Genomic DNA, 17323 nt, shown 5'->3' with positions numbered 1-17323 from the left:
ATTGGGGTTTATTGTTCATACTCGATTAATCAATAATTGATTGCTCTTAGCCATGGTATTAGACGCATATTTCGGATCTCAAATATTTTAGTAATAATTTTTTGGGATCTTTAGTCTTAACCCACACCTTTCTTCACACGCGACCAACTCGAAAGGTTGGATCTGCTGGGTCATTTTTACTTTAAAAAGAAACATTCGGGTATATTTTAAATATCATAAAAGATCTCTAATTTTCTTTTACTGATATTATGTATATATACGCCTAATACATACAGAATAAATTAGAAAATTAATTTGAACTGATTTTAAAAAGCTAGTCTGTCGAAGTTAAGAAAATTACACGTGACATGTCTCAAGCTTGTTTATAATTTGACATGTAACCTTTGCGCAAAAGGTTAATGTGGCTAGCTCTATTATCCACTTAAAACAAATTTCAGAACTAATCTCAACTCTCTTTTTTCCTTTTTTTTTTCTTTCTTTTTTTGACTTGGCGGATAGATATATAAATTCCAAATATCACTCTTACTCACTAATTAAAAACAGATGCTTAAATCTTAATTTCGTTTTTGGGTAGTCAATAGTGTGAAAGGCTTTCAAAATTATTTCCAAATTATTCTATCAGAAGATGCGCATAATCTCACCACTTGATTAATTGTTTGTGCAAGAAGAATGATGCGATACGCCAGCACATGGATAAGTGATTTTTTTTATAAAAAAAAAAAAAAACATAGATAAGTGTCTGACCTTCCGAAAAGTACACTTTAAATAATTAGTGGCATATAAATATATGCTATGGGACAATATTATTATACAAGTCACACTTGCAAAATTCGAATCTTGGATCACGAATTCATTTAAAAAAAAAGTTATAAATTTATTGTAAATCTTTTCCGCAATCTAAAACTGAAAATAGCTATTTTTTTATATAATAAATACCTTGACTCATTTAAACCATTTCCTATTCTATTATACAAAAAAACTAGAGTAGGTTAAAGAATGTGCTCTAATTAAAAAAAAATGAATTGTCCTTATCCTACATCGAGTTTGTAGTGTGTGTGCACTTTAATATGTCACTAGTCTAAAATTGATGTGTTTGTTGGCTATCACATATTATCCTTAAACAATAGCACAATACTCCTATTAATTTCCCTCTCATGTCTCATCCCATAATAACTAACTTAAAGTCCAATCCATTAAATTTTTTACTTTGCATTGTTTAGAGCCATAAAATAAAAATTTACAAACTATTTAACACGAGAGTTTACTTAAAAATTAAAATGTTTAGTCTTGGTCCTGGGCATGTCCTCACTATCCACAAATATAATAAAATCTAGAAGTTTGAACGGTTCGAATAGCATGTCCCTGTCTAATGTTCGTCCTGATAAAACCATTGTTAATTAAAGCAAATGGACTAAAAAGTTTTAAAAAATTAAATATTTATTATACTTAATTTTGCAAAAGCTTTTGACCCAGACACCTAGATATATGATCAACGGTATCTCTCCCTCAAAGCAACACTACACGGGTAGTACGTGATAAGCACCTCCAATAATCAAGCTTTGATGGAGCCATGTGAGGTCCTAATTTGGCTGTAGACTCCACACCTATGCTTCATCAAACAGCCACCTTTGACCTTCATATTCTCTCTCTCTCTCTCTCTTTGTGATAACCGATACAGCCCCAACCTGAAGAAGGCTTCTTCTTTTTGTCTCATCAGTGTCCTCTTGCTGCAGGCGGTCAATACAATATTAACTCCCACCAAATTCCAGATTTTCGTGGGCAAATGTCCTACTGTCTCCCTTTCATGAAAATCATGAGAAATTCCGTTACCAATTTTGACCACATCATTGCTTTGTGACCGGGGCATGGACAGTTTATTTTTCTTGCTTACATGGAAAGAAAGCGCCGAAGCTGGAAATCTAAAAGATTTCACCGTTGGTTTTTGAGGAAACAGAAGAAAACCGATCAATTTCGGCTAGATGAATTTTCAGGCATGGCCTATATGTACATATTACTCTTTTCCTTTATGCATTACTTCTTCTATGGCATATGTCTAACTACTTGGTTGCAGATGGTGAAGACGAGGACGATTCTAATGACAGCTCTGTGTTCTATTCAACCGAGACCGATCTGCGCGCTGCCAACGATGAACTGAGGTCAGTTCTCGAACCAACACGACACGATAGCACGACCCGTCTCATCATCTATGTTGATCGAGATAGAATTTTATTTATTTAAGTATTTATTTATTTTCAGAGTTTTTGTGGGTACTTGGAATGTGGCGGGAAAGTCTCCGGTGGGGAGTTTGGCTGTGCATTTGGATGAATGGCTGAATATAAGAGATGACGCAGTTGACATATACGTTCTAGGGTATGTCTAAAAAGTCCAAAAACTATAGCCTATGTTTCATCCTTCTATTATCCCCAAAGCCAATCTGGTTGATCACTCGCAGATTCCAAGAAATCGTGCCGTTGAAGGCGACGACCGTGATCGGAGCAGAGGATCCAACGGAGGCCACGAACTGGAATGAACTAATAGGCAACACGCTCAATGACAAATATGGGTGTTCATGTCCATGGCTGAAGCCAATGGTGCATCCCATCACTAGTGATGATGGACCCCCAAAATCTAACAGAGACAGCCCACAAACAACACCATTTCCTGCTAAAGACGATGATGGGATTCAGTTCGAGCAGCAGGATAGGTACAGATTGATGGCCAGCAAGAAGATGGTTGGAGTCTTTATTAGTGTGTGGATGAGAAGGGAATTGCTAAAGCGCTACGACGTCTCAGGCATTAAAGTCTGTTCTGTTGCGTGTGGTATAATGGGTTTTATGGGAAACAAAGGATCAGTTTCAGTCAGCATGACTATAGGGGGTGCCAGTTTTTGCTTCATAGCTGCACATTTAGCCTCGGGAGAGAAGAAAGGCGATGAAGGGAGAAGGAATTACCAGGTCGCGGAGATCTTCAAGCGAACGTGCTTCCAACGGCTACCTGAGGATGGTGACAAGCTTCACCCACTAACCATCTTAGGACATGAGTAAGTAGACCTTCAAGACAATATAGAAAGTGGAATATCAATAACCTCAAATTTGTTTCAGTTTTTTTAATTATTCAGAGATGGAATTGATTGTAAGTTTAATATGATTATTCTTTCTTAGAACAGTAGGATATTCTGGTTTGGAGATCTCAACTACAGATTATACCTAGAAGACAACCTAGCAAGGGAACTAATAAAAGAGCAAAACTGGAGATCACTGCAGCAGTTTGATCAATTGAGGAGGGAACTCGAACGAGGCGGCGTATTCCAAGGTTGGAAAGAGGGAGACATAGAGTTTGCTCCCACTTATAAGTACTCTTCCTACAACTGCAACAGGTATTCGGGTGGAATTCCAAGTAGAGCAGGAGAGAAGCAAAGAACTCCAGCATGGTAAACTTATATCACATACAATCTTGTTAGATGATATTTTGTAACCAATTACCAATTCATATAGACCTTGCTTCCAAAGGTCATTGCAAATATATATCAAGTGAAAGCTACTTAGAATATCTTCCTAAATTCCTAAAAGGCGGCGTGGTTTGGTTGCTAAATGCAGGTGTGACAGGATTCTGTGGTATGGTAAAGGAGTGAGGCAACTTTCCTATTTCCGCAGTGAAATTAAGTTTTCAGATCATCGGCCTGTATCAGCTCTTTTCTCTACTCAGATTTTTGTGAAATCTGAAAACACAAACACAAGGTCTCCTGCAGTCCCGGACCCCAACACCTTTCCTGCTAAAACTCCCAGCACAGCTGTTAAGTCTCCTAGTCCAACACTTATTCCCCCAATTTTTTCTAATTTCAGATTTGCATGGGTCCGAGAAATATAAATTTCTTACAGAAACTAATTCAACATAAAGAGATCTGACCTGAACTTTTTTCTATGTTTTGCTACAGGTAAATGAAATGGACAGTAAAGAGGCAGCAGCACCCGCATTGCTCTCGTTAATTGGGAAGGAAGTGGACTATGATGGACTATGATGCAGTAATTTTTTATTTATTTTTTATTTTTTGTTTTTGCTGTATTGATACTGAAATAGCCTGATTTACACCCAGACCAACCACAAAGCACAGACTCAAACAGAGCACATGGTTGGGGAAAAGAAAAGCAAAAACTACGTGCAATTTTTTGAAAGAAATTCTAGATATTATCTGATGTCAGAAGTTTAAGTAGGAAACATAACTGATACTTTTAAAAGGTTGATATATTTATTATGTGAGGTGAAAGGAGCTCTAAATATCCACCTCGATATCATTCAAGTTAAAAAGATCATTTGAGATGCATGCAATGATGCAAGTATATTGACTATTGCAATATAGATCATATGATTACAGGTGTCTGTGCCCTTATGGATGTGATTTGCCTCTTTGAATTTGCATTATTGGAGTATATTAAGAAAACTAAGTTTGAGAAGTTTGAAATTTAACTACTTACAAGAGTTAGCTTCCATCACTTGGCTGAATAGTTTCACCAAGTTCCGCTGAATTATCTTGATTACAGCGTGGGCATAAAAATCTCTTTTGTAGCTCGTCACCAAAAGCAGCACACTTTTCTTCCAGTTCTGAAGTCTGCTTGTTTCCGGTCAAGGCAAATTATGGTAAATGGAGGGTGTTCCATCCTCGTGCAAAATTGCCCAGCAGTATAATTATGATGAGTTGATTATCAAAGTTATCAGTGAATAATTATAACAGGCAATGTAATCTCTGAAAATAAAAAGGAATTAGATCTTTCTTATGAGTGTTGACTAAATGGTGTTTCAGATAGAACTACAATCCAGAAAATTGGACTACAATGCAAAAGTGCTTGGGTAAGACAGACTATGTACAGTTTTATACACCTTAGGAATCAATTTAATAAACTACAAAGGCAGCAACAACCTCATATACACTATCTTAAACACAATATCAGCGACGTAAAATTACAAACTACTAATTATGCATCAAACTTCTGTGTTGTATTTCTAGAAGCGAAGAGGCTTAAAATCACAATCTACAAATTATGCATCAATTTCTCTTTTGTATTTCTAGAAGCTAAGAGGCTAACCTTTTCTTTCGTCTGTAAGAATTTCCAAACTTAACTAGATCAAGGCTGAGTTGGTTGAAACCACTCACCCAATAAGTTGAACCTGATAATGTCTCAAAAGGCTTCAACTAATGCAGGATATAGGCCTGAGGGGCGGGTTCTGTTTTCCAATTCAACGATCAACATGTTGAAAAACAACAGACAAAACTTAAAGGATATCTCCTCAAATCCTGCAATTCCATGCTTTCTTTCATAACCGACTCCAGAAGCATTGTTTTCCTTTTCAAATTATTAAGCTCTTCTTGAACCTGCACAAGCACCATTATTTTGTTTGAGGGATATGTCTCATTTTCTAATTAGGCATCACAAATGTGACATCAAAGGCTCTACCATGCTGTGAATCTCTTTTTCAGCTTTGTACTGTTGTTCCTCCTGGTCACTATGCAAGATCATTTGAGCAAGTTCATTCTTAAGAACCAATCTGGCTTGTTCGCCACCTTGCTTGTCTGTGTTTAAGGATCCTGCTTTTTGAGTGATTCCACGATTACATTATACCACTAAAAAGATGAGGCTAAACAAGTATTCCAAGCTAAGGAAAATAGGAAACTGCGAGTTTATAACTGGTGCAAACAATATCCAGGAGTCATCACCATCCATTCATCAATTTTTTTTGAGTTAATTTGATTTAATGCTCATAAACTTTTCATTCAATCAATCATATATAGAATTCCGCATAGAATATATGTCCTTTTTCAGTATATATGACACATACCTTCGGTTAGAGTCGCCTGAGAAATTTTATCAACATTTGAAGAGGAGGCTATTAGCTCTTGAAATTTCCTATGAGACAGATCAGAAGTAGCAATAAGTGCAAGAATAGCCTACAGTGGATCTAGTATAGCAACTGGAAGCAAGGTCTACTTCTGCCTCATTTTGATAATAAGTATCATGTCAACAGGTTGATTTATGACCTAATAGCATGTTACGTGATATACATCGCAGAATAAAACCGGCCTTCCAGCAGAAAAAAAAAATCCACACACACTATCATCCATTATAAAATGAAAAATCATTCAAATGTATTAAGACAGCTAATAGTTGGGAAACTATCTCTCATGGAAAAAAATGAAGTCAAAATATGGATAAACGAAGTGAAATAGGCTTACCTTATCTCTGCATTTAGCTCAAGCATTTGTCCAATAAATCCATCTCTGCCAAAAGAAGAGGTACATGTTCAACACCAAAACAAGTTTATTGGTAATATAATTGTAATCAAAACAGCTCTATTTACAGTATAACATACATTTTTGGTAAACATTTTACATTGTAAGAAATAGTTTAACATGTGACAAAACACATGCAAATCGTACCGCACGGAGTTCTCTTCATTCTTCACACCATTGGAGCATAATTAACAACACCAGAGTTAATGAACATGGAACAGAAAATATATCAGACTATGCATAAGCTGCTTATGAAACGAACTAACGTTGGTAAACATGCAAAACAGTAATACACCTTGAGTTCCGCCAATTTAGCACCAAGTGCTGAAACATCAGAGTTAGTGAGAGCGATCCTCGCCTAAAACAAATTCCAACAATTAGGTCAAACAAAAAGGAAAAATTATCGCGGTTGCAGAAATGAGTTTCGCTAAATTCTCTTTCAACCTTGTAATCAGATTGACGGAGAAACATTAGAACTATTTAGCAGATACCAATAGTAATCTACAACCACATCTCCCCCCGAATTTGACACAAACATATCTAAAGACTCGGAGAAAAAACAATTACTAGAAAAATCACAAAAAATGTAATAAAATCTACACCTCTAACGCTTGAAGTGAGGCATCGGTCATGGATAATTCAACTTCATAGCCTTTGAGCTGTTGTTCCGTGGTCTCTCTGTCACGCTTCACCTCCTCCAGCTCTGCATTTGCTGCATCCAGCTCAGATCTTAGTTCTTCAATCCGTTTCTTCTGATTCACAATCCTTCTCTCTGGAAAATTGTACCCCAAAATTGTGAGAAAATTAGCACGAAAGGTAAATGCAGAAAGTCAAATACTTCAACTTCTCGCAATGATCTTAATTCGAGCTTTTTGTGGTTCTACCTCCATGAGATTTCTCTGTGGTGAAGTCGCGAATCAAAGTTAGGAGTTGCTTCTGTGAATCGCTTCCCGCCATGAAGTTCTCGAGTCTGAAGAGAAGGGGGAGTGATGTAACTTTCCCTATATATAGACACGCAAGTAAAGCGCAATTAATGAGACGGATTTTCTCCGACTTTTTTTTTTTGTTTTTTTTTTGTTTTCCAACAAAAACACTCAAAAGAGTGAGGGGTTCTCAAATCATGAATATGGTATTTGGCTAAGCGGCGTAAGCTTATTTTAAGGAGTTTATAAGAAATTTCAAGAATTTATAAGATACTATCTCCATCCCATTATAAATGATACATTGCTTTTGAACATGAAGATTAAAAAAAGTGTAAAAAGTAAATAAAGTGAATTGATAGAAATTATTTAAATATTATTCTCTCCGTCCCACAAATCTTGACACATTTGGTTTCGGCACGAAAATTAAGGAATTGTAGATTAGTATTTTAAGTGTGTACTTAATAAAGTATAAAAGTTATAAATTAGGAGTGAGAATGTGATAAAGTAGAAGAGATAATGTAATAAAGTGATAAAGTAGGATAGAGAAGGTGATAAAGTATGATAGAGAATATAATAATTGTTACTATATTTAGAAACGATTCAAGATTCGTGGGACGACCCAAAAAGGAATACATGTCAAGATTCGTAGAACGAAGAGAGAATATGTATTGCCAAAAAAGGAATGAGACATTTGTAATGTGATACTCTATTATGGAAAGTGAGACATTTGTAATGAAACAGAGGGAGTATAATTTTTTAAGAGCTTATAAATTGTTAAAGTGTTTGGATAATTGAGCTTATAAGCTAAAGAGAGAAAATATTTGTTAGAAAAAGAAAAAAATATATATATATGAAATTAAATGGAGTATATGATAAAAATAAAAAAAATTACAGCTGAGTTATTTTTGTAAAATGAGTGTTGCTTATAGTTGGTATAAACGAACTTATTTTTTGGGGAGCTTATTTTTAAGCTTACTAGCAGAAAGAACATACGTTGTACGTGTAATTAATGTTATTTTAATTGATAATCTATTATTTAAAAAAATCTATTAATTTATTACTTTTATTAGATAATTTATTGGATGGATATATTTATTAATAAGCCTTATCAATAGCTATAAATATAAAGTATTCTTTATAGATTTGGGTGACAAATACATGCATATCAAAATAGATTTATATTTTATAAATATAATAATAAATATATAACAGGAGTAAAATAGGCAATCCACAAGTTGTGCCTTAGACTACCTTATGCTCGTTTTCTATTAGTATAGATAAGTAGTTTAGGAGCTTATTTTACAAGGGTTATTATTGTTTAAATACACCAACTTTGCTTCCATTTTGAATTTTAACATAAAGTTTCAATTTTTTATTAAAATACATGAACTTCCATAATTTTTTATTTTTAACACCGATGACTATTTCAGTGAAATTGAATCTGACGTAGCATAAATTAACTGATGTGGATATGTGGTGTTATTTAATCTTTTTTTTTTGTGAGACGATTTTCAGTTTCACCTCTCTTCTTTTCTCTCTCTCTCTCTCTCAAAATTGACCAATCCACTTTTAGTCATCTCCCTCTTCGAGAAATGGGAGAAGCAAAAGTGCAGCTCAACTGCTAAACCAAAAATCCACCATAATTAAAAATCTCTGTTCTTGAAGATGAAAGCTGACAACAATCTCTTCCATCACCGCAGCCGACGCCAAGCTCTCCTCCTCATCCTCTCTCCTAGCCTTCCTCTCCTCAACCGCCGAGAAAAACAACCTCGTGCGCGACTCCCAGCATCTCATCTCATTCAAAAACTCCCTCTCCAACCCCTGCCAGCTCCATCATGGCAGCCCACCATCTCCCCCTGCAATTTCCATGACGTCTCTTGCAACTCCTCCCGCGTCTTCTCCATTGACCTCTCCAACTTCCACCTCAACATCGACTTCTCCACCGTCGCCACCTTCCTCCTCTCCCTCCAAACCCTCCATTCCCTCACTCTCCAAAACTCCAACATCTCCGGCTCAATCTCCGCCGCTGCCAGACTTCCCTGCCGCTCTCACCTCACTAGATCTGTCCCAAAACTCCCTCTCCGGCCAAATCTCCGACCTCCCCGCCCTCGCCTTCCTCAACTTCTCTGCAAACTCCATCGACCTACTCCCCACCACGCGCCGCCGCAATCCCCTCCCTGAAAATCCTCGATCTCTCCCACAACATCATCTTCGACGATACCTCTGCCGTATGGCTCCTCTCCATCTAATTGTGAAAGTGTAAGTGTCTCATAAAAAAAAAGATTAAATAACACCACATATCCATGTCATTAATTTATGCCACGTCAGATTCAATTTCACTGAAATAGTCATCGGTGTTAAACATCGAAAAATATGAAAGTTAATGTATTTTAATGAAAAATTGAAAGTTCATGTTAAAATTTAAAATGGAAGTAAAGTTGGTGTATTTAAACATTAATAACCCATTTTACAAAATACTTTGAAGGAGGTTATAAGCTTCTAAACTGCTACAAGCTGTTTTAAAAGGCTTATAAACTCAATCAAGCGCCCTGTACATCGTTAATTCGTTACCTCTTAGTACAATGAGAAGTGATATGATTTTCTTGAGAATGTGTTTACTTTGATGTGTTCTCTTTTGATTGATAAAGTTATTATGGGAAAATGAGAAATAACAAAAAAAAAAAAAAAAATCTTTCAATACTTCCTTTTTTTCTCATTTTTTAGAAAAGAGAATTTCACATTTTCTCATTCATTCTTTTCACTCAAATGTCTCTTCATTTTTGATGTAATAATATTATCACTCTTTGAAGTGAAAATGAGGAATGAGAAATTGTGAAATTCTCTTATAAGTAAATATGAAACGTAATTTTTTTTGAACTAAATATGTCATCAAATATAGATGTTTATTCATCAATATATATATATATATATATATATATATATAGTATATTGTGAGATGAAAAGAAAATTAAAAGTATTTAATGTTAAATTTGATATTGTTCTATTAGATTATAAGGTCATGTTATAATTGCGATTAAATTAAAATTTGGTGTATTTTTTGATCAAATTAAAAAGTCATGTTATAATTACGATTAAATTAAAAATTAATATATTTTCTAGTTATATTATAAGATTATATTATAAATAAAAAAATTAGCAAATTATGAGTATTTTTCCACAATAATCCCTACTTATAATCTACTAAAGTTCTAGCGATAACAAATTTCTTTAATTGTCGCAAAAGCAAAAGTCAACGTTAATATGTTATCATTATCCCACTTAGATGATTTTAAGGAAATCATATTCAATCAACGGTTGATTGTTTGCGGTTGCTTGAGGTTATTATACGAAAAGAAAGATGTCGAACTCAATGGAAGCAATATATAGGGTGATTCTATTCATAGCCCCCGATTTACTCAGTGTAGCCTCCATATAAAATAATAATAAATAATAAATAATACTGAATTTACTATCATACCCTATAGTTCATAGCTCCCAAATCTGCCCCTTTGCAAGTCTGCAGAATTAATCGCCGTTGGATTCCGATTCCGATTTCGGCATGGCGGGAGTATCCGGTTTCTGCTTCCCTTATCTAATGCAAGTCTGCAGCATTAACTACCGTTAGATTCCGATTCCGGCATGGCGGGAGTATCTGTTTCAAATGCCCCTGCTTCCAGCGCTGTCTTCCTCTCTCTCCTACAGTTCCAGCCGTTTTCCTGCGCCGTAGCTTAGGATTATGTGCCGCTTCTCCAATTTTCCTGTATGGTTTCTACTACTCGCTTAACAGAATTTCGCGTTTGTTTTGTGAATGATTAGGTTTTGCTTATTGGTAATCCCCTCCGAAATTTGGTTGCTAAGTCTCAATCTTTTTGATGTTGTTTGTTTATTTGTATTTTGATTTGGTATATTATGAGAAGAATTTTGGCATCGAGTGCCTTGTGGTTGGTGGCGAACAGTTAAAGTGAAGCACATTCAAGTGGTAATATCAAGAATAAAACTGCATTGTGATTGTGATGCATTTGTTTTGGGTGATTGTTCGGAGTTCCTCCATTGCAGATTTGGGGGCTATAGACTAAATTTTTAAATTTGGGGGTGACGAGTTACAGGGTATAATAGTATATTTATATTTATTTTTATTATTATTATTTTAGATGGAGGCTAAACTGAGTAAAACGGGGGCTATAAATAGAATCACCCCAATATATATATGGGAATAGTCTAAATGAACGGCGACGACTTTCTATTACTAATATAAATAGCCCATTTACGTTGTCCAAATAATTAAGAGAGTGTAATATTACTAAAAAGGCCCAAATAGCATGGGCCGGGCCCAGTGTGTATTCATCAGCATTGCCTGTATATATATTTGGTTGAAATTTTCTTTAGGAATTATGGCCTAAAACTACACAAACTTTAGTAAAAATTGCAATTTTTACTTGAATTTTCAATTAAACTAAAAAATTGTTCGCTAATTTATTAACACGCCGCAAGTGTACGGGTGCAATTGTTTACAGTAGCAAGCAAGGTCGTATTCCACAGAGACTGAATTTACCAATTCCTATCCTAAATTATTCTACTCTATCTGGACAAACGAAATTAAGAGTTTTTGTTGTAAAGAACAAAATAAATAAACATCAGGAAAGAAAATAAATCAAGCTGCGAAACAGAGAAACATATAAGACAAGATTTCCCAAGGCAAAGGTTTCAACAGATTCTCCTAACTAACATGTTCAATTCAATTAATCAGATGATTTCTAAGGCAATCTCTAAGCTAGTCAATACCCACTCCCGTGGCATACAAACCGTTGATTACATGCAAGGCTACCGTCCCCGGATCGCACTTCTAACATGAAACTCCTAAAAGCTCATAGGATTAACGCCCTCACAAATATCAATTCCCTTTAGAATTAAATATATGTGTTCTATGTTCTTAGTTCAGGTAATAATTATCATCTCCCGATCTCAAATTAAAACCTCTGATTATGCTAAATTGGTGGCCAATCAATAAAGCAAACAATTGTAACAAGAACATAAAAAGGAAAAACAATCTCAATTAATTGAATCAAACAGTCAGAAATTCAAATCATGTCTACTCCCTAAACCCTGGGAAAAAGGATTCTAGCCACACATAGACATATGACTAGAAATCAATATCTCAAAAATACAAATAAACATCCAACAAGAAAAACCGTAGTAAAATCGAGAATCTTCAGTCTTGCTCTTGCTCTGTTCTCCGTCTCTCTCAGCTCTCAGGAAAAGTAAAATATGATGTAAAGTGATAAAAGCTGCAGAGAATAAGTTCTTGGGGAGTATTTATATGCCCTAGGTCTTGTAGCTCTCAAAAATACCCAAAATCACAAAAAAAACGAATTTTGGGCGGAAAAACGGTGTCTCGCGCGGCCGGGTCGCGCGCCCGCGCGCGCTGTCCAGCAGGTCTGTCTTCGTCGCGCGGCTGGGTCGCGCGGCCGCGCGCCTGGACCGCGCGACCTCGCGCGGCCTTGCGCAGTGATTTTGTTTTGACTCGTTCTCCCTCGTCCGAACTCCGATTTACGAACCGTTTGTGCTCACGAACTCCTATCGAGACAAACTACAACTTCTATTTCAGCCAACTCTTCCAAATTCTGCTTCTTTATTTCTGAAAAATACGTTCAAACACAAGTAAGTGACAAGTTCTTGACCAAAAACCAATATAAGCTCAAATAAATCAACAAACACACAAAATCCTCATAACTAAACATCAAAAATGACACACCATGAGGTAAAAATGCATGTTTATCAACCCCCCAAACTTGAACTATTGTCCGTCCTCGGACAAAACAAAGATGAACCAAGAATGAATCAACAAGAGCGTAGAGAAAAGTGGATAACATTGTGGCTTCAGATTTGTCAACAAAATTACCAACATGCATTTGCATCTCCAATCACCTAGATATCACACTCATGACAAATTCAAATTATGGTCTCAATGAATTGCAATCCTCACCAAAAGGATAAAGAAAATAAGAACTCTCAACTCTCAAGTGTATCAATAAAAAAGGACGTGTATACGCTCAGTTCAAGCTAAACAAGTACTCATCCATAAGCTTGTCAATCGTCTCACCTCTCCACCACTAAATGTGTGCTCCTATAACTAAGATCAAAAAGGTCTTTATTGAGGGTTGTAATGTAGGCTCTTTGGTAGGATAGAATATATTTGGCTAAGTGACTAATAGATACTCTCAATGTAGCATAATCACCAACCTTATAGCATTCTTACTCAATTCTATCCTCCACCTTCCGCAAAACCAAATTTTTCAATACGAAAATCATCACAACTCAACAATTATTTCTCATAACATTATGTCTCTCTAATGCATCCTATGTACCCATTTTTTCCAATTCTTTTCATCTTTTTTTTTCTTTGTTTTTTTTTCTTTTCTCCACCATTCCTGTTTTTTTTCTTTTTTTTTTCTTTCAACAACTCTTGTAGGGTACTAGGATTTTCAATTTAAAACCACAAAACATAACTCATGATCATTTATCTCCACAACCCAATTATCTCCTATCAAATAATCTCCAAGCTCCCACACATAGCTAAATCAAAGAATATGGAAAAATAAGGCTCAAAGGGGGCGAACTAGGATCATATAAAGATATAGGACAAATAAGAGATAAATAGGCTAGCAAAGATGGCCTTCTATCATCTCAAAGTTATTAAGCACACTACGTGACCTCGAGGGAGAAACCAAGACAAGTTCTAGTGAGACACATGCAAGCTCGAGCAATCACTCAAGAATAAGAAATAAGACTGTAAAAATAATGACAGTCAAGGCTCAAATCTCACAGCTTATTTCATTGATTGCAAACACATAGAGACCATGCTTATCATTCATCAATCATGCTCAATCACAACAATATCAACACAAACGCATGCAATTTCACAAGTTTAAAGCAGAAATCATCATGAGCCAGTTATCTAACAAGACTCTACACAACTCGCATCATCATCAAGGTACATCACGAAGAAACCACCAAAGCAAGACTAAGGGAACTCAACGACAAAACAAACAAGAACAACCAAAAAGAAAAGTGCACCCACAAAGACACATCCCCCCCAAACTTATTCACCACTAAGGAGAATAAGTTTGAAAAGGATTTGTGGGGCACAAAAAAAACTACAAACGAAAAGAAACGAACTAACCAAGATTGGGTTGCCTCCCAATAAGCGCTATTTTTAACGTCGTTAGCTCGACAGAACATCAAACTCATCAAGGAGGCTGGTACAAACAGTTCTGCGAACAGCTGCTCCCTGTTCCACTCTCGCTAGCCAAAATGCCTCCTTTCAACTTCCGATCACCTGGGTCCTGCCAAGAAAAAGGATCCGTATCAAAAATATTAAAAATATCAACACTTACCTTGCCCGGATCTTTAGCTTTCTTGGGCACTTCATCTTCTTGGATGTGGCATGGTTCATAGACATGAAACATTTGGCTTTCCTCATGAACTCTCAACGTGAGCTCTCCTTTCTCCACATCAATCAAAGCTCTTCCCGTTGCAAGGAACGGGCGCCCCAAAATCAGCGGGATTTTATTGTCGTCCTCAATGTCTAGAACCACAAAATCTGCAGGGAAAATAAAATCCCCCACCTTCACAAGCACATTCTCCACAATTCCACGCGGATAGGTAACCGATCTGTCCGCCATCTGCAGCCTCATAGATGTCGGCTTCAACTCTCCAATCGCCAGCTGCTTGAAAACAGATAACAGCATGAGATTGATGCTTGCCCCCAAGTCGCAGAGTGACCTTCTGAATTGCTGGCCTCCAATAATGCAGGAAAGTGTGAAGCTACCCGGATCTTTGACCTTCGCCGGCAGCTTCCTCTGCAAGATTGCGCTGCATTCTTCATTGAGATTCACCGTCTCAAACTCTCCCAGCCTCCTCTTCCTCGAGATAATGTCCTTCAGGAATCTAGCATACTGCAGCATCTCCTGCAGTGCTTCCACCAATGGAATATTAATATGTACTTTCCTGAAGATCTCTAAGAATTTGGAGAACTGCTCTTGTCCCTTCTCTTTTTTCTGGCGCTGAGGGAGAGGTATAGTCACAGTTGCTGGCGAAGTAGCTGTCTGCTTTTCATCATTCTTTTTGCCAGAAACCTCAACAGTGACCTCCTCTGCTCTTTCTTCAATCAGCTGTGCACTCTCTTCTTTTGCCGTCATAGCCCCTTCCTGTGTAGTCCTGCTCGGCAGATCAACCATCTTAAAATGACGCTGGGAAACGGCATCCACCCAGGAGGACGCAGATGAGGTGGAAGTCGTCGGCCTTCCTCCCAGACTCTCCACGATAGCTCTGGTCTCTCCATCTCACGAGATCCATGGCTGCAATCTGAGGTGACTTCACTCTTTAACCCAATGGCCATGCACTGCTCCTTTGGGTTCACCTTGGCATTGTTTAAGAGGTTACCCGACTGTTGGAGTTTGTTGACGGCGGTGGATATTTGACCCAATTGGGTCTCAAACATCTTCATTTGAGTCCCCACAGCAACGGCATTAAACTCTAGCTTTTCCATCCTCTCATCTGCCTTGGAGATGAACTTCATCATCAGCTCCTCTATATTTGGCTTCTTCTCTTCATTAATGATTCCATTCGTAACAGAGAAGCCTGGTGGAGGTTGGATTGCATTGTTGGGATTCCCATAAGCCAAATTGGGATGTGGACGCCCTCCATGATGAAACTGTTGTCCACTATTGTATCCACCCTGTTGCCCATGCTGAAAGTTCCCATAGTTTCTGCCATTGATGTAGTTGACGTCTTCTACGCCTGTCGGGATCTCTACAGCTGGCTCAGAATTGCCAACAGTCATAGCATTGATTTTCGAGTTCATCTCTGCCAGCTGAGTCAAAATCAATGCCATGGGATCTGAGCTGGAAGCAGCAGCAACTTTCTTCAGCTGCACCCTCTCGGACGGCCATTGGTAGCTGGTAGCTGCCATACTTTCTATGATCTCCATCGCTTCTGCGCTTCCCTTCTTGAGCAATGAGCCCCCTGCAGCTGTATCCATGAACATCCTGGTGCGCTCTCCACAAGCGTTATAGAACATGACCACCAGAGTCCCCTCATCGAAGCCATGGGACGGGCACTTCCTCAACTTCTCCTGGTATCTCTCCCATGTCTCTGCTAGTGTCTCTCCATCGAACTGTTGGAATTGGAGAATCTCCATCTTTAACTTTAATGTGAGCCCGGGAGGATGGAACTTCCGCAGGAAAAGATCAGCCAAATCCCCCCATACAGGATTAGCTCCCAGCTGCAAAGTATGATACCATGACTTTGCCTTATCCCGGAGTGAGAATGGGAAAAGGCAGAGTCGTATGATGTCATCTGGGACTCCGTTCATCTTGACAGTGCTGCACAACTCCAAGAATTGCGCCAGATGCGCATTTGGGTCCTCCACGGCTTTACCTCCATATTGGTTTTGCTGCACCATGGTAATCAGCCCAGTCCTTAGCTCGAAGTTATTCGCGTTGACTCTGGGCGGCTCTTGGTACTGGTACAATGGAGTAAATGCCTCATCAATAGGTGGCTGTTTCTGCTCAGCAGCATTTTTCTGAGCATCCAACACCGCCTGCAACTGCTCTCTCAACGCACGGACTTCTTCCGCAGTGGCCATAGAATCCAAATTATCTTGCTTTGCTTGGCTGTTCTTGCGGCGGAGCGTAGCTTCAATCTCAGGATCAAAATCTTCAAGAGGAAGCTTCTGAGATCGCGTGTTCATTCACTACCTAGAAAACTCCAACGCAAGAATCAGAACCGCAGGAAAAATAAAGAACAGAAAAGTAAATAACAGAAATAAAAAAAATCCAAAGTAGTATCAAACAATTAACAGAATAGTACTGATAAAAATCAGTCCCCGGCAACGGCGCCAAAAACTTGTTCGCTAATTTATTAACACGCCGCAAGTGTACGGGTGCAATTGTGTACAGTAGCAAGCAAGGTCGTATTCCACAGAGACTGAATTTACCAATTCCTATCCTAAATTATTCTACTCTATCTGGACAAACGAAATTAAGAGTTTTTGTTGTAAAGAACAAAATAAATAAACATCAGGAAAGAAAATAAATCAAGCTGCGAAACAGAGAAA

At 37.5% G+C, this 17323-nt stretch overlaps 2 protein-coding genes across 3 annotated transcripts; one reads left to right on the top strand and one right to left on the bottom strand.

Annotated features, from left to right (window-relative positions):
• The first annotated feature begins 1508 nt into the window (after nucleotides 1-1508).
• On the top strand, nucleotides 1509-4193 carry LOC131003611 (type IV inositol polyphosphate 5-phosphatase 7-like). Its single transcript, XM_057930142.1, has 7 exons — nucleotides 1509-1991; nucleotides 2072-2156; nucleotides 2257-2370; nucleotides 2453-3040; nucleotides 3167-3430; nucleotides 3597-3792; nucleotides 3935-4193. The coding sequence occupies exons 1-7, from the start codon at nucleotides 1892-1894 to the stop codon at nucleotides 4016-4018; spliced, it is 1431 nt and encodes a 476-aa protein (XP_057786125.1). The 5' UTR covers nucleotides 1509-1891; the 3' UTR covers nucleotides 4019-4193.
• A 133-nt stretch (nucleotides 4194-4326) lies between these two features.
• LOC131003612 (uncharacterized) lies at nucleotides 4327-7321 on the bottom strand. 2 transcript variants are annotated; one of them, XM_057930143.1, is made up of 8 exons: nucleotides 7168-7321; nucleotides 6886-7055; nucleotides 6579-6641; nucleotides 6431-6450; nucleotides 6227-6271; nucleotides 5833-5900; nucleotides 5451-5584; nucleotides 4327-5368 (listed from the first exon to the last, which is right to left on the bottom strand). In XM_057930143.1, the coding sequence occupies exons 1-8, from the start codon at nucleotides 7238-7240 to the stop codon at nucleotides 5240-5242; spliced, it is 702 nt and encodes a 233-aa protein (XP_057786126.1). In that variant the 5' UTR covers nucleotides 7241-7321; the 3' UTR covers nucleotides 4327-5239. The 2 variants fall into 2 exon arrangements, with proteins under 2 accessions (XP_057786126.1, XP_057786127.1); XM_057930144.1 differs by having other exon boundaries at nucleotides 5451-5581.
• Nucleotides 7322-17323: the final 10002 nt, after the last annotated feature.

This window comes from Salvia miltiorrhiza, unplaced genomic scaffold (genome assembly GCF_028751815.1).
Source record: "Salvia miltiorrhiza cultivar Shanhuang (shh) unplaced genomic scaffold, IMPLAD_Smil_shh original_scaffold_233, whole genome shotgun sequence".
NCBI classification, from domain to species: Eukaryota; Viridiplantae; Streptophyta; class Magnoliopsida; order Lamiales; family Lamiaceae; genus Salvia; species Salvia miltiorrhiza.
The sequence above is the reverse complement of the archived record's forward strand: the minus strand, read 5'-3'. Positions and strand labels throughout refer to the sequence as shown.